General features: G+C 44.1%; 1 protein-coding gene across 1 annotated transcript; it reads right to left on the bottom strand.

The window, feature by feature from the left end:
* Nucleotides 1–23: 23 nt before the first annotated feature.
* Nucleotides 24–16,231, bottom strand: SMTNL2 (smoothelin like 2). The gene is made up of 9 exons (XM_065853329.2): nucleotides 15,699–16,231; nucleotides 11,174–11,261; nucleotides 9,905–10,144; nucleotides 9,163–9,216; nucleotides 7,564–7,639; nucleotides 6,033–6,203; nucleotides 5,344–5,461; nucleotides 3,839–3,990; nucleotides 24–1,566 (listed from the first exon to the last, which is right to left on the bottom strand). The coding sequence occupies exons 1-9, from the start codon at nucleotides 16,101–16,103 to the stop codon at nucleotides 1,440–1,442; spliced, it is 1,431 nt and encodes a 476-aa protein (XP_065709401.1). The 5' UTR covers nucleotides 16,104–16,231; the 3' UTR covers nucleotides 24–1,439.
* Between the last annotated feature and the right edge of the window lie 876 nt (nucleotides 16,232–17,107).

Genomic DNA, 17,107 nt, shown 5'->3' with positions numbered 1-17,107 from the left:
TAACAAGAAGCAGTAAATATGAAGAGTGTTTGACATATTTTATTATAAATGGTCACCAATACAGAACCAAAGTCATCTTTATAAATATAGCTATGAAAAGCACAAATGCAGATTAAAAAACATTCTCTAGCATGAGCAGAGGGCTCTCAGCTTTCAGTTTTTACTTTCTATGAGCCAGTTCTTAGGAAAGAAATAATTTTAAAAGGCTTCTTTTTTTTTGTCTAAAGTATGCTTTTTTAGTGGTTTTGTTTTTAAAATTGACTGTGAAAACAAAGCTCTACTGATTTACCAAAGAGAAAACCAGAAAGGGTGACACAAGACCTTTTTGTAAATCTGGAATAATCCCACTGTGTTGTGGTTTTAACGCAAATTTAACTGAAAACGGAAACCAGTTCAAGGCATTTCAAAAGTCCCACATTGTTCATACTTTTTTTGCCTGTCCACCTCAGAGTCACCACGAGGACTGAGCAAGCCGTAACGACTTAGTTCCTGTCCACACTGCAGAGCTGCTCTCCCCTAGAGTCCAGGGCAAAGCGGACTATAGTCTTGCTTTTATTACAACTCTTCAGAGGATTTTGTACCTCGCTAGCCCTGCCCTCTCCCGTAATCCTAAATCATGCAAACATACAATCTCATACACAGGACAGCCCCAGCTGTTGCTGTTCTTCATGATCAAGAAATTAATCCACGACTGCCAGCAGTGGCTTTAGCAAGCCTCTAAGCAAATCCCTTTAGGTTTGACTTTTACAGACAAACACTGTTGTGTAACATGGGAGTTACCTGTCATTGCAGCAGGTAAGAGGCTATGCTCTCTTTCTACTTTAAGAGAACAGAGCAATGCCCGTTTGATATGTGTGTGTGCATGCATGTATGCTGGAGGGGAACGCGGGTAGGGCTGGAGGAGAGGCAATATTGCCCTAGTGGTTGAGTACTCCAGGTTATTTGCTAAACTGAATTCTTCTTGTCCATCTGCTATTTCTTTTGTGCTACACTAAATGGAGCAGTGGAATTGAACGTGCTATCTTCTGGAGTTTTACCTGCATTTTAAGAAGGAGCACCTTTGTAGCAGAGTTACCTGTCACTGCATAAAACTCTGTCCCCAGCCTAACAGAGAAAGGAGCAGCAAATTAAGTTTTCTGTGATCTTTAATCACAAGAATGTTAAAAATCCAACCTAGTACTCGCATCAAAATGACAGCACTTGCCTCTCCCTATTTTTTTTTTGTCTTTTTCAAACACATTTCTGTATTATTGCCATGCTGATGCAATCAACACTTTGGGGCACTGCCCAGCAACACCACAGTCAGCCAGCCACACAGTTGAATGTGAGAAAAGGGACAGTAAAAAGCAAGAAATAACACTGCATTCCATTTGCAAAAAGTCCCTCTTCCCATTAGCATACTGTACTTGACCCTTCTGGCTGGAGAGATGTCGATGGTCTTATTCAAAGTGTCGTAGATGATTGTACAGAGACTGGACGTAGGTGAAGACACACATGGGATCTGGCTTGTGACCCATCACCATCATGTCATCCACTTCTATCAGACGATCACATTGAGCCATTTTCCTGTAGTAATAATAAAACACACAGAGCAAAGAGTTAAATTGAAGGCCTGTAACTATTTCCAGGATTCATTTGCTGCTCTGATTTGAGCATCACTGAGGCACTTAAGATACCCCACGATTTATCAGCTACATTTCATTTTACAATTCAATGGTCAGGTTCAGGTCGGAGGTAATTTTGTGACCATGGAATACTCCTGTTCTTTCCCTCTCTTCCTCTATACCAGTATTTGATCCAAAATGCTGTAGGGTGGTGGTGGGGGGGTGTTGTTGTTTGTTTGTGGTTTGTGTTTTGTGAGTTTTTTTCCTCTATTTGTTTTCTCCCACTCACATTCCTGGTATCTGTAGCATGTAGCCCAATCTCACATTCCTCTGCCCAAGTCTCAGTAAGCAGGGTCATGCAAGTTTGCAAATCATGAGTTTTTCTGGTTATTATATAGGAAAATTAGATGTGCCAATGAAGGCCCATGTGGCTGTGGACTGTTCTCCACCACCCCCACATCTTTAAGATGTGAGTGACTTGGACAACACTATGTCAGAGGATCAGGCTGGAGAGCAGAGACCTGACTGAAATCTGGACCAGCAGAAAGGAACACATCAGCTGAGGCCTAGGATGAAAAATCACAAGGACATGAAGCAATTTGATCAGCAGAACTCATACTGGGGTGAACAGCAATAACTGAGAGAAGAGCCTTTTCTGGCACCAGAAGAGAACCATTAGTTTAAAGACAATCACAGCTATGAAGTAGTCATTTCTGTACCTCTTATGTAATGATTCTTACTGTTGTGTGTATGTTGCTTTCTGTTCTCCACTATATGAGACAGAAAATACACTGCAGCTTTCCTTTGAGAGTGGCAGATAGTTTTAACTTTAGAGATAAACCACCTAAAAGTGCCATAGAATCTCTTCCAAATCACAAGCAACAAACTTTTTTATATATACATATATGTGTGTGTATAAAAACCTTGTAATTCCCACATGAATTCCTTTGCTAGGGGCTGTAATAAGGGGAGCCAAAATTATGCTAAGAATTTCCAAAAATTTTCTCTGGAATGGCAAATCCAGTCCTGTAAATGCTTGCTTTAATTTAAAAACCAAACAACCGAGAAAACGTGCTCCGAAATAACCCCGGAGCTTCAATGTGGTGGTACTGGTGTTTCAATCTGTATCAAAAGCTGCAGGAAACTTTAGCCATGTATTCGCACATCCTGTTAGTATTCTGAAAGAACACACTAAACCCAACTGTATACCACACAGAGTGTTCTTCCTTTTGCACAATCAAACAAAACAGCAAGTAAGAATCACTTTGTTACTGGGTCAAAAAAGTTACTATTTCTAGCTGACAAGTTCACACTCATAATGACTTTAACAAACAAGTTATTTAATTGCCAGGTACACTGCATCTGAAAGGATCAGGATAGTGTGACTGAGGATATTAGCTCTGTCCATTTTACAAACATGCAATTACCAGGTTGAGATACGGAGAAACTCTCAGCCTTGATCTAATTCTACTTAGACTGAATTCAACATTCATTCTTGTTCCACAAAGCAACATACAGACAGAGGTGAACCCTTCTGCAAAACTCCGTTTCAAAAATTAATCTACTTGCTCCCTGCCATTCAGGGGTCACGGTTTTTGCAGAGAGGCTGGATGGATATATGAACATGCCTCAAATTCAAATCAGGTATCAAACAGGTGGGACTGGCTAAGAAACTACAAGTTGTATGTCCAGTTTCTGTGGACTGTCAGTAAACCATGGCTGCCTGCCGTATGTTCTATGAATTCAAATTTCTTCTTTTATGATTGATAACAGCAAATTCATTGCGAATCATTCATTACTCCAAGAATAAGTAATTAAAACAAACAAACAAACAAACAACAATAAACCACACACACATATAGGAGTTTTTTCCCCTCTTTTGTCCAAGCATAGCTCATGAGGCTGATTCCTCAAGGTCAGTGTGTTGGTGCTAAGGCTGGTGACAATCACACAAGTGAGAAAGCAGAATTCAGCTACTGCCTGAATCACTGTGAAAGACCTGAACATGGGACTCCACTGAATTACTTTGTGCCTGGTAAAACCACCTCTGATTTTAGCCTGCTGAGTCTCCTCTTTCTGCATTCTCTATGCAGAGCTGTATTACCTTTTTTGGCACAACACATGTAAGCTAGTGAAACAGAATCTACAAGAACAATGACCAAACTCTTCACGGCTGCCCAGCTACATCAGACTTGAACTGTAAGCACTTCGCAGAGATCTAACGTGATACTCACTCAGCCATGGTGAAGGCCAGCTCAAAGTTCTGTTTGCGATTAGCTGGGTCAAGCTTATTATAATCAAAAGCTTCAGGAAAGAAAGAATGCACAAGAGCACAGAATGCCATCCCATCATTCCAGCTTGAGGAGAAGTTCTGGAGATCAATGTGCTGCCATGATGAAAAAAACATGCACATTAAGGAAACACAGGGGAACAAGGAAGAGCAGCTGTTTTTGCTCACTGCAGTTTTCTGTCCTCTCCCGCTAATCAAAGCAACAGAGCAGAGACTTTATGTTTCTCTTCCCCTTGTTGTATATCCATTACATTATTTGTATTCAGAGATAAAATGGCAAGTTCGGCAACGAAAGCCTTTTGCTCGAAATGCCCAGATGCAAAGCACAGACACAGTCAAGATCCCTGATCCAAAGTCCACTGAAAATACTGGGAAAAAATCTTGCCAACATCAGTGAGCTCTGGAGCACACCCGACACACCAGCTCAGTGTCTGCAGAAACTAAGGACAGCGCTTACCCTGTGAAGTGTTTATAATTGAAGAACAGTTCATTTTGTGGCTGTGAATGACACTAAAGACCATGCTTACTTGCTTTGCTTTTCAGTAAGGCCCAACTCAATGCCTGTTTACACACAGATAAGTAGAAACATAGGAAGAAATACAGGAAGAATTATGTCTACTGCAAAGCCTGTTTTTTAGAACAATTGCGTATCGTTACTTTCAAAGTGAAGAGAAACGTATTTGGCTTCTTGTCTCAGGTTGCTTTCCCATCACATAAAATTCAAGCCCCACCTTTTCTGGTAAGCAACTAACAGTAATTTTTGCTAGTTCTGCTTACGTATGCTACGATTCAGAGTCCAGCAACAAAAAATGCATGTTTTACAATAATATTGAAAAAACATATTACACACACAAAAAACATATTACACACACAAAACACCTAGTCAAAAAAGTTATTTCTGCTGGAAATTGCTTTGGCAATTACAGTTTAAGGCCAGGTGGAATTACCAAAATTTTAAGCGCTGCGTTCTTTTAGCTACACCGCTCACTAACAGTGTGTGATTCATCCTCAACCATTTACTACAAATTCACTTATCTAATACCAGGAGAGAGTACTTTGGTCTGCTGTGTGACAGAAGGGCCATAGTCTCCGTATACTAGCGAAATGTTACTCAGATCTTGCCACATATAATGCAAATGCAAAAATTACGGTCTGCAACTAAGAAAAAGTGTGAGTGTATACTGAAGTCTATATTCATAAGCATAAACATGTAGGCTTTCAAACAAACAGTAATGCATTGCTTTGACAGACACACAGACTCTCACTCATGCAATCACTGACTGTCTTGAGTTGCTGCCCATGCAAACCGTGTTTGTGTTACCCGCACAAAACTTGACCTTGAGGAAGTTAGTGCATTTTCTAGCACGTTTTACATTCATTTTTCTGAGTAGGCTTTTCTTGAAAATTCTTCTGAAAAAGACAGAGGTGAAAGTGCTAGCATGTCTTCACCTTGTATCCTATGGTTTTTGAGCGACACCAGTCTAACAGGATTTGTTTAATGCTGCTAGCGCTGGCAACTCCAAAACTCTGTGATCTCTTCAGCTTAGCTCTGGATTCTCCTTTTCCTCTGGAAAATTAACAGAGAACAAATTAAACTGCATTCTAGAAAAACTTAAAGCTACTTGTCAGCAATATCTATGCATCCTTGCCCAGGTCAGCCCCTTCTGTCCAGGTGATATTTGAGAAACACATTGCTGAAACCTCGACTTGTTGGTCCGGCAAGAAAAACTCATTTTCATTTCACTAAAGTCAGGATTCCAAGACCTCTTCTCTTTAAATCATACCCTTCATCATGGTGCATAAACAACAGTTCGTGCTTTTGGTCCTTAATGAATGGGAACAGACAGTCACTGTATTCCTAGTCTCTTCTAATGGCAGAGAAGGTAGCTTTCACAGCACTCCTGAAAAAAGACAGCTGCTTCTTAGCTGAACAACTCCAAAGCCAGAGGAATCTGTAGCTGTGAATAACCAGGCCTCAGTCTGTGAAGTCAGCAAAGTTATATGTGACCTTATATTGTCCCTTAGCTCAAAACCCTACACTGAGAGTGTCCTCCCACCCAGCTGTCCTCATCTGGTAATAACTGACAAATCAGTTTCCCATTAACAAACGCATTCTGGAAACAAGGGGTGTGACATACTTTCCACCGTCGTGTTCAAATTTCTCGAAAAGTGCTTTCCTGGCCTGTGCCCCTGCAGTCCGTGGCAGCGTCTGAGACCGCACCAGTTCTCGCCTCCTTTCAACTTGGCGACGTACAGTGGGAGGAGAGGAGCGAGAGCTGGGGGTCACATCACAGCAACTGTCAGTGGCACTAGAGAAACGTTAACAGGAAAAGTATGTGGTTAAACAAAAAGTAACTCTCTCCAGTGCTGGGAGTCAGCATAAAGGTCCAGCTGTTGCCTACTGTAGACCTCTCAAAACAGCTGTTTCTAGAGTACGTGAATCAATCAAAAGCAACTTAAGGAAAAGTCAAAGTTCCACGGACAGAAAACAGCACGTAACTATAGAAGAGTCTATGGTACTTCTACAGATGAGACACAGCTGGACAAGTCACAAATGCTTTGTAGCACAATTAAATACCTTTAAGAAAAAAGAAAAAAAAAAAGTTATGACCACATAGGAGCACTAAATCCCTTTAATTTCCAACTTCAGAGTTCCTGGAGGGTAAGTCACGTTTGAAAAATGGTACTTGAAGAGTAATTCAGGAAGTAGTTTTGAAACTTTTACTTGCAGTACACAGAATCTTGAGCTCATGTCAGTGTTGCTTCACTGACCACAAGCTGATAATTTGATTGAGAAATACAGGATTATATTCTGATTTGTGTTCATTTGAGCCATAAGCCACTTCATCATCACTAATGAAGTAAGCCACACATTGCATTTGAAAATATTTCCCGTGACAGAGATGGGGAAACTGAGGCAAAGGCCTATGATACAGGTGCCACACACTAATTTCTGGTACAGATGGAGGTCAGATCTGACAGCAGGTTCTCTAGGGTGCTCAGCATATCATAACTCAAATATCAAAGTGCTGATTTTGGAACTATCTCAGAAGAAATGTAAAGCCCAATTTGGGATAATTTTCAAGGCAGATGCAAGCCACATTTAAGAGATTTAAAGTGGCTGCCCTCCGCTTTTTCTTGATGGATATTTTGCATGCTGAGCATGCCTGGATATGCCAGTAGTAATTGTGATACCATGTAATCCTATACTAAGCAACAGCAACTCCGAGTTAATCAAGAAAGTGTAGTAGTCCTCAGCAAGGCATTTATTTACAAACTCGACTCTACGCTAGCCAAACTGATATTTGACAGCAGCCATATATTGCTTTCCAAAAATAAGCCCAAAGTACAAATATCAACACAGCTAAGTATTTTTAAAAGTGTTTTCAAAGGGCCTGACAATGTGCTCCTCCTAACAAAAACCCACTCCTGGCACTGAATGTTTTCCTAACGCTGTAAAAAACGCTGAAATCTACAACTAGATCCTCTTTAAACTGCTCTACAAACTATTTTTGTCCCTTTCCAACTCTCTTCCACTTAGCCCTCATGAAAGCTCACAGCCTTTAACGGGCTTAAAATACAGCACATGTTCTCCAAGCCAGCAGAACACCTGTCCCTTGAGACTCTATTGACCACAACGGCCTAACAAAATATCAGAAAAATGCATACCTTTCACCAGTTTTGGTTCCACTACTTGTCCCATAGCTCACAGTTGAGACAGACTTAGTGACAGAAGTAGTATTCTCTGTATAAAGGCAAGAAAAACAAGATGCATCAGGGCGGAAATTTATTTTATCTCTTTTCCTCATATATCTTTAAAGCATTTCCTGATAGACAGCCATGCGCTGCAGGCCTCTGTCTAACTTCCAGTATGAGCTAACAAGCTGGGGAGGGATTTTCCCTAAGGGTGAAATTCCTCTGCAAAATTGCTGCACTGCAGCGAGGATGGTGTAAATATACCAGGAAGGGCTGTGAGAGGATGCCTTTGACAAGAGTGCACTGAGAAGGCTGGATCATTTCAGGGCCTTCTTGCAGATCTCAGAGGAGGGCACACTGCCAGTGACATTTCAGTCAAAGGAAGAAATGGTGCTTCTAACAGTCATTCTGGCAGCCATAAGGAGTCCTGGGAAGTCTGCCATGATTGAGAGCATAATTTAAATTACCTAATTTCTACCAGGAAACATGTTAGCTTTTAAAGCAGAACAGACTTCAAAGGTGGCTTAAAATCACCTTTGCATCTTCCTACCCCCACATCTGAGGTTCTGCCTTTTGTACTTTGCCTTTTAGAGCCCAGCTCTAGACTCCAGCTGTGCTCTGCAAATGCAGAACAATGGAGTGGATTGCCCAGTTTTAACACAGTAAAGCCAAAAATTGTTGCATAATCCAGCAACTGATTTATCGAAGGCTCCTTCAACACATACAAAGAAGACAGACTAGCATCTTAGAAGCAATCCAACCTGATCACTGTTCAAATCACTCTCTGAAAATGTTGAATTCACCTCACTGCTTATAGAAAGGATCCAGATCAACTACACTTCTCATGTAAAACACTCTGGTAAATATCACCAAACAGACGTGACAAAATTGGGACCAAACGATTGACAGATATTTGTGCAAATCTCAGAGGTTTTAAGATGAAGAAGAGTACGATCCCTATTATAGGCGAGCTACATCTTTCCTATACTGACACTTGAGACCAGTGTGAAATGCCAGTACACTGTGTAGACAGTAACAGCTGGGTGAAATCAATCAGATGTACTTTGGATAGAACTCAACTCATCTGTTTTTACTGAAATTGAAAATCCTTAAGGCATTTTGTCCTTTAACACATCCATATACAAAGGAAATTATCTACCGCTATTTTGCTCAAAGCAATTTCCTTCAATATCCATAGGGTGGGCCCATGACTTCCCATCTGCTATTACCTATCAGCTGAAATCTTCACTGTTCAAACTGTCTGTTCTGCCACACTTTTCTGGCACCTTTTGTTTCCACTGCACAGATTGACTAACAATATACATGTACACCACCGTGCAGGTAAAGATCCATACCCCTCACTCTGAACTGACTGAGAATCTGATACAGCAGAACAAGTTTCCATGGTACCTGGAAAACTGAACCGGCATGCAGTCTTGTTATCAATTTTAATATTACCATACACCTACCGACTAACTGGAACTGCATGCTCTAATCTGAATCCCCTAGATGCGGATCACAGATTCACTCTCAATTTGTATTGCATAAGGTCATACTGATGGGAACACTCACCTCCAGTGGCAGATGACTCCATTGTTCTCACCATATTTGAGTTCCAGGCCCTGGCTGAAAAGGCAGAAAAGACAAAAAAGGCAGGCTTTGCTACACTGTTAGCTTTAATAAAGATAAAAGTTGAAAGAATAATCCACAAATAATCCCCGTCTCTTGCTGGCAATTCCATCTGGTCTCTCTCTGAAATTTCTGACCCATATATACAGTCTGATGTGTAAGTGAATGACTTCAATATGAATAAAATGAGATTTCTTCCTTTTTGCCTTTAGATTTAACTCAACTTAGATATAAATAAGATTCTGCAATCACTCTTACTTGCGTCTATGCGTCAGTCTGCTGTCAGCCATTCCTCCCTCCAAATTAATGTTGACCTGTTAGCCAAATGTCTGCTTAACTTCTCAAGAGGCCTCAGGTCTCAAAAGAGTAAAAGCTCCTCCAAATTTCACTAAAATAGCTGGCCACATTGAAGAAATACTATTCAGTGACTGTGCTACAAGATAAGCTATACTATGAACTCAGTTATATTAAGCAGCAAAAATTCTCAGCAGATGTGACATTATAGCCCAAAGCTCCTACTAGGACCCATGATATTCTAAATCAGTGTCTCACCACGGGATATGTAGACATGGAAGTGAGGTTTCATAATCACCACTAGGTCAGAGGACAATTCCCAGAGCACTGGTTTCTTGAAGTTAAGACATGGGAGACAGCTTCAGCAAACAAATGATTTTTGTCTCTTTACCTGACTGGTCAGAAGTTTTCACTGCCATCGCAGTTCTGCTCTTGCTCTGTCCCAGCAGGCCCGCAGGCGCGTTGGTTGTTCCTGCTGAACAGACAGCCTCTCCTGAAAACTTCTCTGAAACCCTGGTTACTGCAGTCACAGGAAGGTGGGGCATCTGTAAGGTGACTGCAGGGGCATGGGCTTCAGGCAAAGAGTCTGACCTTTGAAAAGAGGCCAGTTCATGGCAGAATTTTGCCTGACCTAGTGAACAAAAAGAAAAGGAGAGAAGATTATTTGTAGATTTGTAACAGAGTTACAAACCAATTTCTATGAAACAACTTCACACGTCATTGGAATTACTCCCCCTAGTTCCCTCTGTGGGCCATTATACCATTTACAGCACACTGCAGAAACAACCCTAGTGTAACTGACCCTTGTAGCGATCTCAGCAAGAACAACTTCTCCGGGGAGACCTTATTGTGGCCTTACTGCACTTAAGAGAAGCCGGTGAGAAAGATGGGGGCAGACTTTTTAGCAGGGTCTGTTATGATAGGACATGGGGGTGATGGTTTTACACTAAAGAAGGGGAGATCCAGGATAGACATGAGGAAGTAATTGTTGCTCCCGAGGTGAGAGCCTGGCCCAGGTTGGCCAGAGAGGTGGTGGCTGAACCATCCCTAGAGACATCCCAGGCCAGGCTGGACGGGGCTCTGAGCAACCTGAGCTGGTGAAGATGTCCCTGCTCACGGCAGGGGGGTTGGAAAGGTCCCTTCCAAACTAAACCATTCTGTGACTCCATGATTAATCCACTGGCATCAGCAGCTCGTAAGCTCCTCCGCTTCCTCTGTGCAGCCCCCATGCTCAGTCTCCTGCGATGGGTCAGGAGTCAGCATTCTTGCACTTTTCATGGTTTTATGAAACGCTGTGTGCCTCGGGGTTTTCGAGAAAATCGAGACATTACGTCCATTCTCCACTGAATGACGATGGAAGCGGACAGGTAATTCGCAAAATGTTTTTGGATGCGAGGCTACAATGACATCCAGAATAGCAGGTCTTATAATCACTAGTGCCCCCAGATAATGTGACAGTCGTAGTCTCTCATTTATGGATGCTTAACAATAAAGTTAAGGTTTAAAAGCTGAACTCCTGATTGGGAAATAAATGGTATCAGTGCCACAGTACGATATCCACAGCAGATTCTAATGCTTCCAACATGTAAGAGTTGCTCTGTGACTGCCAGGATCAGGTATTTTACAAGTAATGCTACTTCATTTCATTCCTTGTTCCTACCTGATGAACACTGATGCCCATTTTCAACAATGGAAGAACTAAAAACTCTTCTATACTCAGGTTTGTGGTGGCCATCCAGCTCTACACTCTGTCAGAACAGACAACAGAAATGACAGCTAAATTTCAAACAGAAGCAAAAGTTAGAGGAATATCCAGAGATACCTGCCAAGAACATGTCTTCCTTGTGCTAATGAGCCCTAGGAGGGGTCTTCCACTTTGGTTAGATAAAGGTACCACCATCCACTGCGAAGGTGATAAACAGAAGACTTCGCACAACAGTAGAGAGACTGATTGAGATTGCATAAAACGCTACAAAACAAAGCGCGCACACACACAAAGCAGACAAAAAGAACCCCAACAACCACAAATCAGAACACTCACCACAACCACCACCACTCACCAACCACACGCTCCCGCATGTTTTAGCACAACGTTGCTTACAGCACTGTTAGCCAGACCAAGGGACTTCCACTGACACCAATAAGGGCTCAGGTTTACCCAGCACAGCTGGGAATTAGAATGTCCATTCCACAAACAGGTCACATTAGCCTGCTTTGAGATAACACTGCAAGTTCCACAAATCAAATCCGTAATGAAGTTCAGTATATCAACCCAAATGAGAAGCACTTTCGTTTAATTTTATTTTTTGTCTCTCTTTCTTATTTGAAAAGAAAGGAGAATAAACTAGATTGGGGAAGTTGGAATGTTCAGAACTTCTCACCCTCTTCCAGCACTTAAACCTTTCTCACAAGCGCAAGCACTACAATTCAGCTGTCTAGGATCCACTGACTGTTGTGGGATCTCTCCCATTTAGAGGCTCCATTACTGACAGGTCTTCAGAAGACCTCACATCCAACAAAGTTACACTCTTTCAACAGTTACTCAGCTTAGGCCCAAAAGGAGTGATCGAGTTATTTTGCAAAACTAGTCTGCAAACTTTTTTCACAATGCATCACCAGAACAACTTCTTTAAAACAGCATTTGTCTCTCCCGATAATTAAAAATATTTTTCATTTTTATACCATCTGCTGTTCCCACAGAGAATGCTTCCATATGCACGTAGTCTGACTTACTGCCACTAAAATTGATCTGTGTCATTGTATCCAGGTCTTTTAACCTGTGAAAATAAAATTATTTTGAAACTTTTGTATCTGTCAAGAAGGTACTAGGCTAGTTATCACTAGCTGCCAGGATTAACTTGAGACAAGTACACCAAATATCAATCGTACAAACCATGCAGAATCAGGGGTTCTGAACTTTTATTGCTGCATTTAGTGTAACTGAGACCCTAATCAACAGTGACTGACCATTTCCAGAACTGAAATGTAAAGCACAGCTAATGCAGCTCACTAAATGTACTCATGGCATATAGTTAGAATTGTTTAGCCTTTCGTGTCAACCATTACGATCTGAACACTTCAAATACCTGTGTAGACTGTAAACATGTATCTACTTTATATGCTGGGGAGTGGGGGTGAGCAAAACAGTCAAATGAGATGATCATTGCAAAGATCATGTAGTATCCTGAACACTGAACTGGTTTCCTAATGAAGTGACAGGTGCTGCATTAATTTATTTTATGCAAATCTGATTACCACATTTTGGCTAACGCCAACAGCGCTGGGGAAGAAACTGATACCAGGCTGGAGGAGGGGAAGGCCAATGTGCTAACAGAATGCTGGGAGGATCTGGAATCAGATTCTGTTGTGCACTTAGTAGTACCAGGCTAAAGTACATTAAAATCCACTTTGTTTGGAGATGCCCAGCTCCTGACAAACCCGTGTGCGTAACAGTACTTCCCGTGTCAATGCTGGCCACATAGATTGTAAATAGAAGGACAGGTACCTACACCTGTCCTTAATGATGAGAAGTACTCATTTGTACAACTTGTGCGACAACAACAACATGACGAGGAACTGGTGAAGCTGGAGAAAAGAGAGTTAACGCTAATGTTTTGTGTGTCTTAGGCTTGCTCTTAGAACTAACCTCTCCCTAGCTCAGAAGTTTCTGTGTAATGTAAGGTGATAATACTTCCCACAGCTGTATGGCTAATGGAATTCCTCCTCCACTGCAAAGAAATTAGACCTTGCAGATCCATAACTGGAAGTTGCTATACAACAGGCAAATATCGTAACCCAGTAGTGAAAATTCCATACATTCAGAAAAAGTAAGCACTGGGTCATGAGATTATAAAGAAAAGAAACACAATCTTAACTTCCTTTCTGAGCCTCTAAGGTGCTCATCTGTCTTCAAGCTTTTGCCTGCAACAAGGTCAAATTGTAGAAGAATGACAGACAAATGAGATTCCTCTCTCTCAAATGAGATACAATAGTCATCCAAAGTCTTTCATAAAAGCACCAATCATCAAGAGGGTCACGATAAAAATCACTGGATTTAGAAATGCTGTTTATCTGCAAGAGAAACTTCCCTCTGTTGTTACTCATGCTGGATGAAATAGATGCTTCACTTTGGTGAACAGCAACACCTCTACACTCTTACGCAGTGCAAGACTTGACACTGTTCCTTGCATATAAAGACACCATTGATATATCAAGAATGGAAAATGATGAAACGCGTGAAGAAATCCAAACAATGCTGCTAGACAGCAGCAAGAACTGCACCACATTTACCCCTTAATTCTCCTACTAGTAATCCACTGCCTGTCGGATAACACAAGTGTTCTTTATCCGTAACCAACCCTGCAGCTTCAAGAAGAAACCTTGAATGCCCTGAGCATATCAGGAAAGCTTTTGCACATGGAATAATCACTGAAGAAAAACAGAAGCAGTACTTTTCACAGAATCTGCGGGAACACTTTCTTCATTACAGAGATTCTGGGTGACCAGCATATTAACAAATGCTTGTTCTATAGCCATTTGAGCACAGCTACATCTGAGCCTTACCCACAAAATCATGTTTTCACTGCATGCATTTGCTGTGTGTAGCTCTAGCTGCATCTCCCATGGTTCTCAGTACTGAAATTCCTTCTCTATCAGCCATGCTAATTCAGAAAGTTGTCCAGCCTTTCAGAGAAAATTGAGGGAGGGCACTGAAGAACTATCAATACTTAAGTGATCTTCCCTGAACCCTCAAAGCAAAGGTACCGATCCAAACAAAAGCTAATTTTGTGTTTTAATGCAGACTGATACTTAAAGCTGGATATTGCCATAACCTCTACGCAAGACTTCACAGAGTGTGAAGTGCACGCTTCAATGTAGGCAGTGGTGATGGAGCAGGTGACATCGTGTGAGGGACCCCACAACCCCACCCATTCCGTGTCACTCAGCTTACTCCTGTTCCTTGCAATACAAACATGTGTGGATGGCTCCATGGAACAAAAAGGAATGGTTCTGAAAGTCACATGTACGCTGCTTACCCTTGTCACGTGCGGGAAAAGGCAGCAGTTGCCACGACCATGCTGGAACAATGCATCCAGCAGCAGCTCTACCTTTGGACTCGTCCTGGCTGTGGCAAGCCCTATGCCCCCATTCTTCTGTCAATATGAATAAAAAGGGCTGGAATGCAATACAGACTCTCTGTTTACTCCTCCTGATTTAGCCTTGAGTGAATTTCATTTCCAAGCTTCTATTTTCCATCCCCAAAGCCTGGATAGACCACAGACCATCTTTCCATGCTCCAACAGCCTTAAAGACCCCCAAAGACATGGCTTAGTCAACATTACCCAAAATAGGCTGTCAGCTGTGAAAGCCAAGTCTCTAGTATTGCATAGTTTAATGGGACTGAATCACGGTGTACTGTCTGGCTGCTACCTCCTGGCGTCAAAGATTGTACAGAGCTCTCAGCTCTTTCCATAGTCGGACACATAAAAAAAAAGTATTACACAAAACATCTCAGTGCCAGATGAGCTTCCCACTAACTGAGGTTTCCATGCACCAAGCTACAAGGCTCCACTATGTTGCACAAAGAGTTTTATCACCAAGAGGAATGTGTGTGCTTGTCCTAGTACAGGTCATGGAGAACACCACAGCTCATGTAAGGCCCACGTCTCAGCACAGAGCTGCAACAGTGTGGGACAGTGGTTGCACAGCAAAACTCTCACTGCAGGATGCTAAGTCACTATCTTAGGAAAACATGCTACTGCCTGCTATACGCTGAGCTGTTCTCCTTTGTAAGCCTGCCAGCTGGCAAACAGCATTGCTGGCACACAGAGCCCCTGAATCGAGTCCAGAAAGGATACACAGATATTCACATACGTATGTATATTGATAGTTGAGGCTGCCTCAGCTTCTCGTCTTACTTCTAACCACACTGAACTGACACGTTGCCACTACTTTAACCAATATCCCAGTTTGACCAAGCAATGCTATAAACAGGAACATCGCCAGATAGCATGAGGGCCAAGACCACTTCGCAGAGCACCTCTCCAAACCCCATTTGACCCTGCACTGCAAAAGCGGAGCCCCGTGCCCCTAAACGTTCCCCATGTCAGCGCAGATCTTGGCAACACCCGTGAAGCATCTGCTCATGCACCCTCTTGGCCCTCCCTCCCACCGCCAGCACTTACTTGGCTCCGACCGGTGACCGCTAGCTTGGCCTGGCTAGAGAACCTGCCGCCGGCTGAGCCCTGCCCCGGAGAACCGGGTCCCGCGGCCGGGGCGCTCCCTGCCTCCTCGTCCACCCACTCCTGCGGCAGCCCCGCCGACCGGCCGAGGGCCTCCACCTGCCGGGACAGGCGCTCCAGCTGTGCCCGCAGGCGCCGGTTCTCCTGCTGCAGCTCAGAGACGGTGTGTGCCAGGGGGCTGGCGAGGCGCAGCACCTCCTCCACCTGCCGGCCTACCCCCTGCTTGAACACCTGGATGTCCACCTGGATCTCCCGGACGGCGCCGCGCAGCGTGTCCTCGTAGCGCCCCAGGGCCTCGCAGACGGTCTGCGCCTCCCGGCTGTTCGGATCCTCGGTCCCGCTGGCCATAGTGTCGGCGGACCGCAGGCCGCGCGGCCAGGGAGGCGGGGGGCTCGGGAGCCGCTCCCGGCAGGCGTCCGGCCGCCTCCCCTCCCGCCGCTGCCTCTCCCCTCGGAGGGCGCCCTCTGCCCGCGGCGGCCCCAAGCCCGGCCCCCGCGACGGCCGGCCCCCGGCCCGCTCCCATGCTGCCAAGACACAGGCCCGGCGGGCCCGCGCCGGCGGGGGGCGGGAGCCGCGGCTGCGCGGTCCGCGGCGCTCAGGGTGCGCTCGTCAGCCGGGGAGATGTAATTCCAGGAGGCAGCTGGGGGACGGGGAGGCGGGGCGGGCCCACTGGCGCGAGCGCTACTGCCGCGGGCTGTGAAGGCCTGAGGCGGCCGGGCGAACGAGACGGCCCGAAGCGGCAGCGGCGCCGGTGTGGAGAAGGGAGAGGAAGGAGTGGGAGGCGGGGGTCGGGGCGGAATGGCACAGAGAAAGGAGGGGTGGGCTATCTAGACTTCCCCGGGTTGCCTGGAGATGATGCCAAAGTAAGCACAGCTCATCTCTTCCCGGGGAGCAGAGGCAGGGGGAGAGGAGAACAGCCTCTGGGACGAGCGAGACAGAAACGCAGAAACATGCTGAGCGCTCGTACGTCCCTTCACGCACACAAACTTGCATACGCACCCACCATACTCACCCTCATGAGTTTCTGCCCCGTGGGCTGCAATTCGCTGGGCATTAATACTAAGCTGCCAAATCATCCAGCAGATCTGATGTGTGTGCACGTGGGCGTGAGATCCACGTTTCTGTCAAATTAGACAGAGCCACTATAGGGAATGCTCTTGGGTTTACTCTGTATCGCCTGCTGCAGCGCAAAACACTAACTCGGGTATAAAGCCCCTCAGGAAAAGGAAATCTGGAAGTATTTTAAGCAAATTTACACCAGACTGAGCCTATATATATCTAGCCTTTTTATCAGGTAGCTACAACTCTTTGGTACCATACAACATTTACCATGTTACTCCCTCATTGCCTCT

Source organism: Patagioenas fasciata, chromosome 19 (genome assembly GCF_037038585.1).
Source record: "Patagioenas fasciata isolate bPatFas1 chromosome 19, bPatFas1.hap1, whole genome shotgun sequence".
NCBI lineage: Eukaryota > Metazoa > Chordata > Aves > Columbiformes > Columbidae > Patagioenas > Patagioenas fasciata.
The sequence above is the reverse complement of the archived record's forward strand: the minus strand, read 5'-3'. Positions and strand labels throughout refer to the sequence as shown.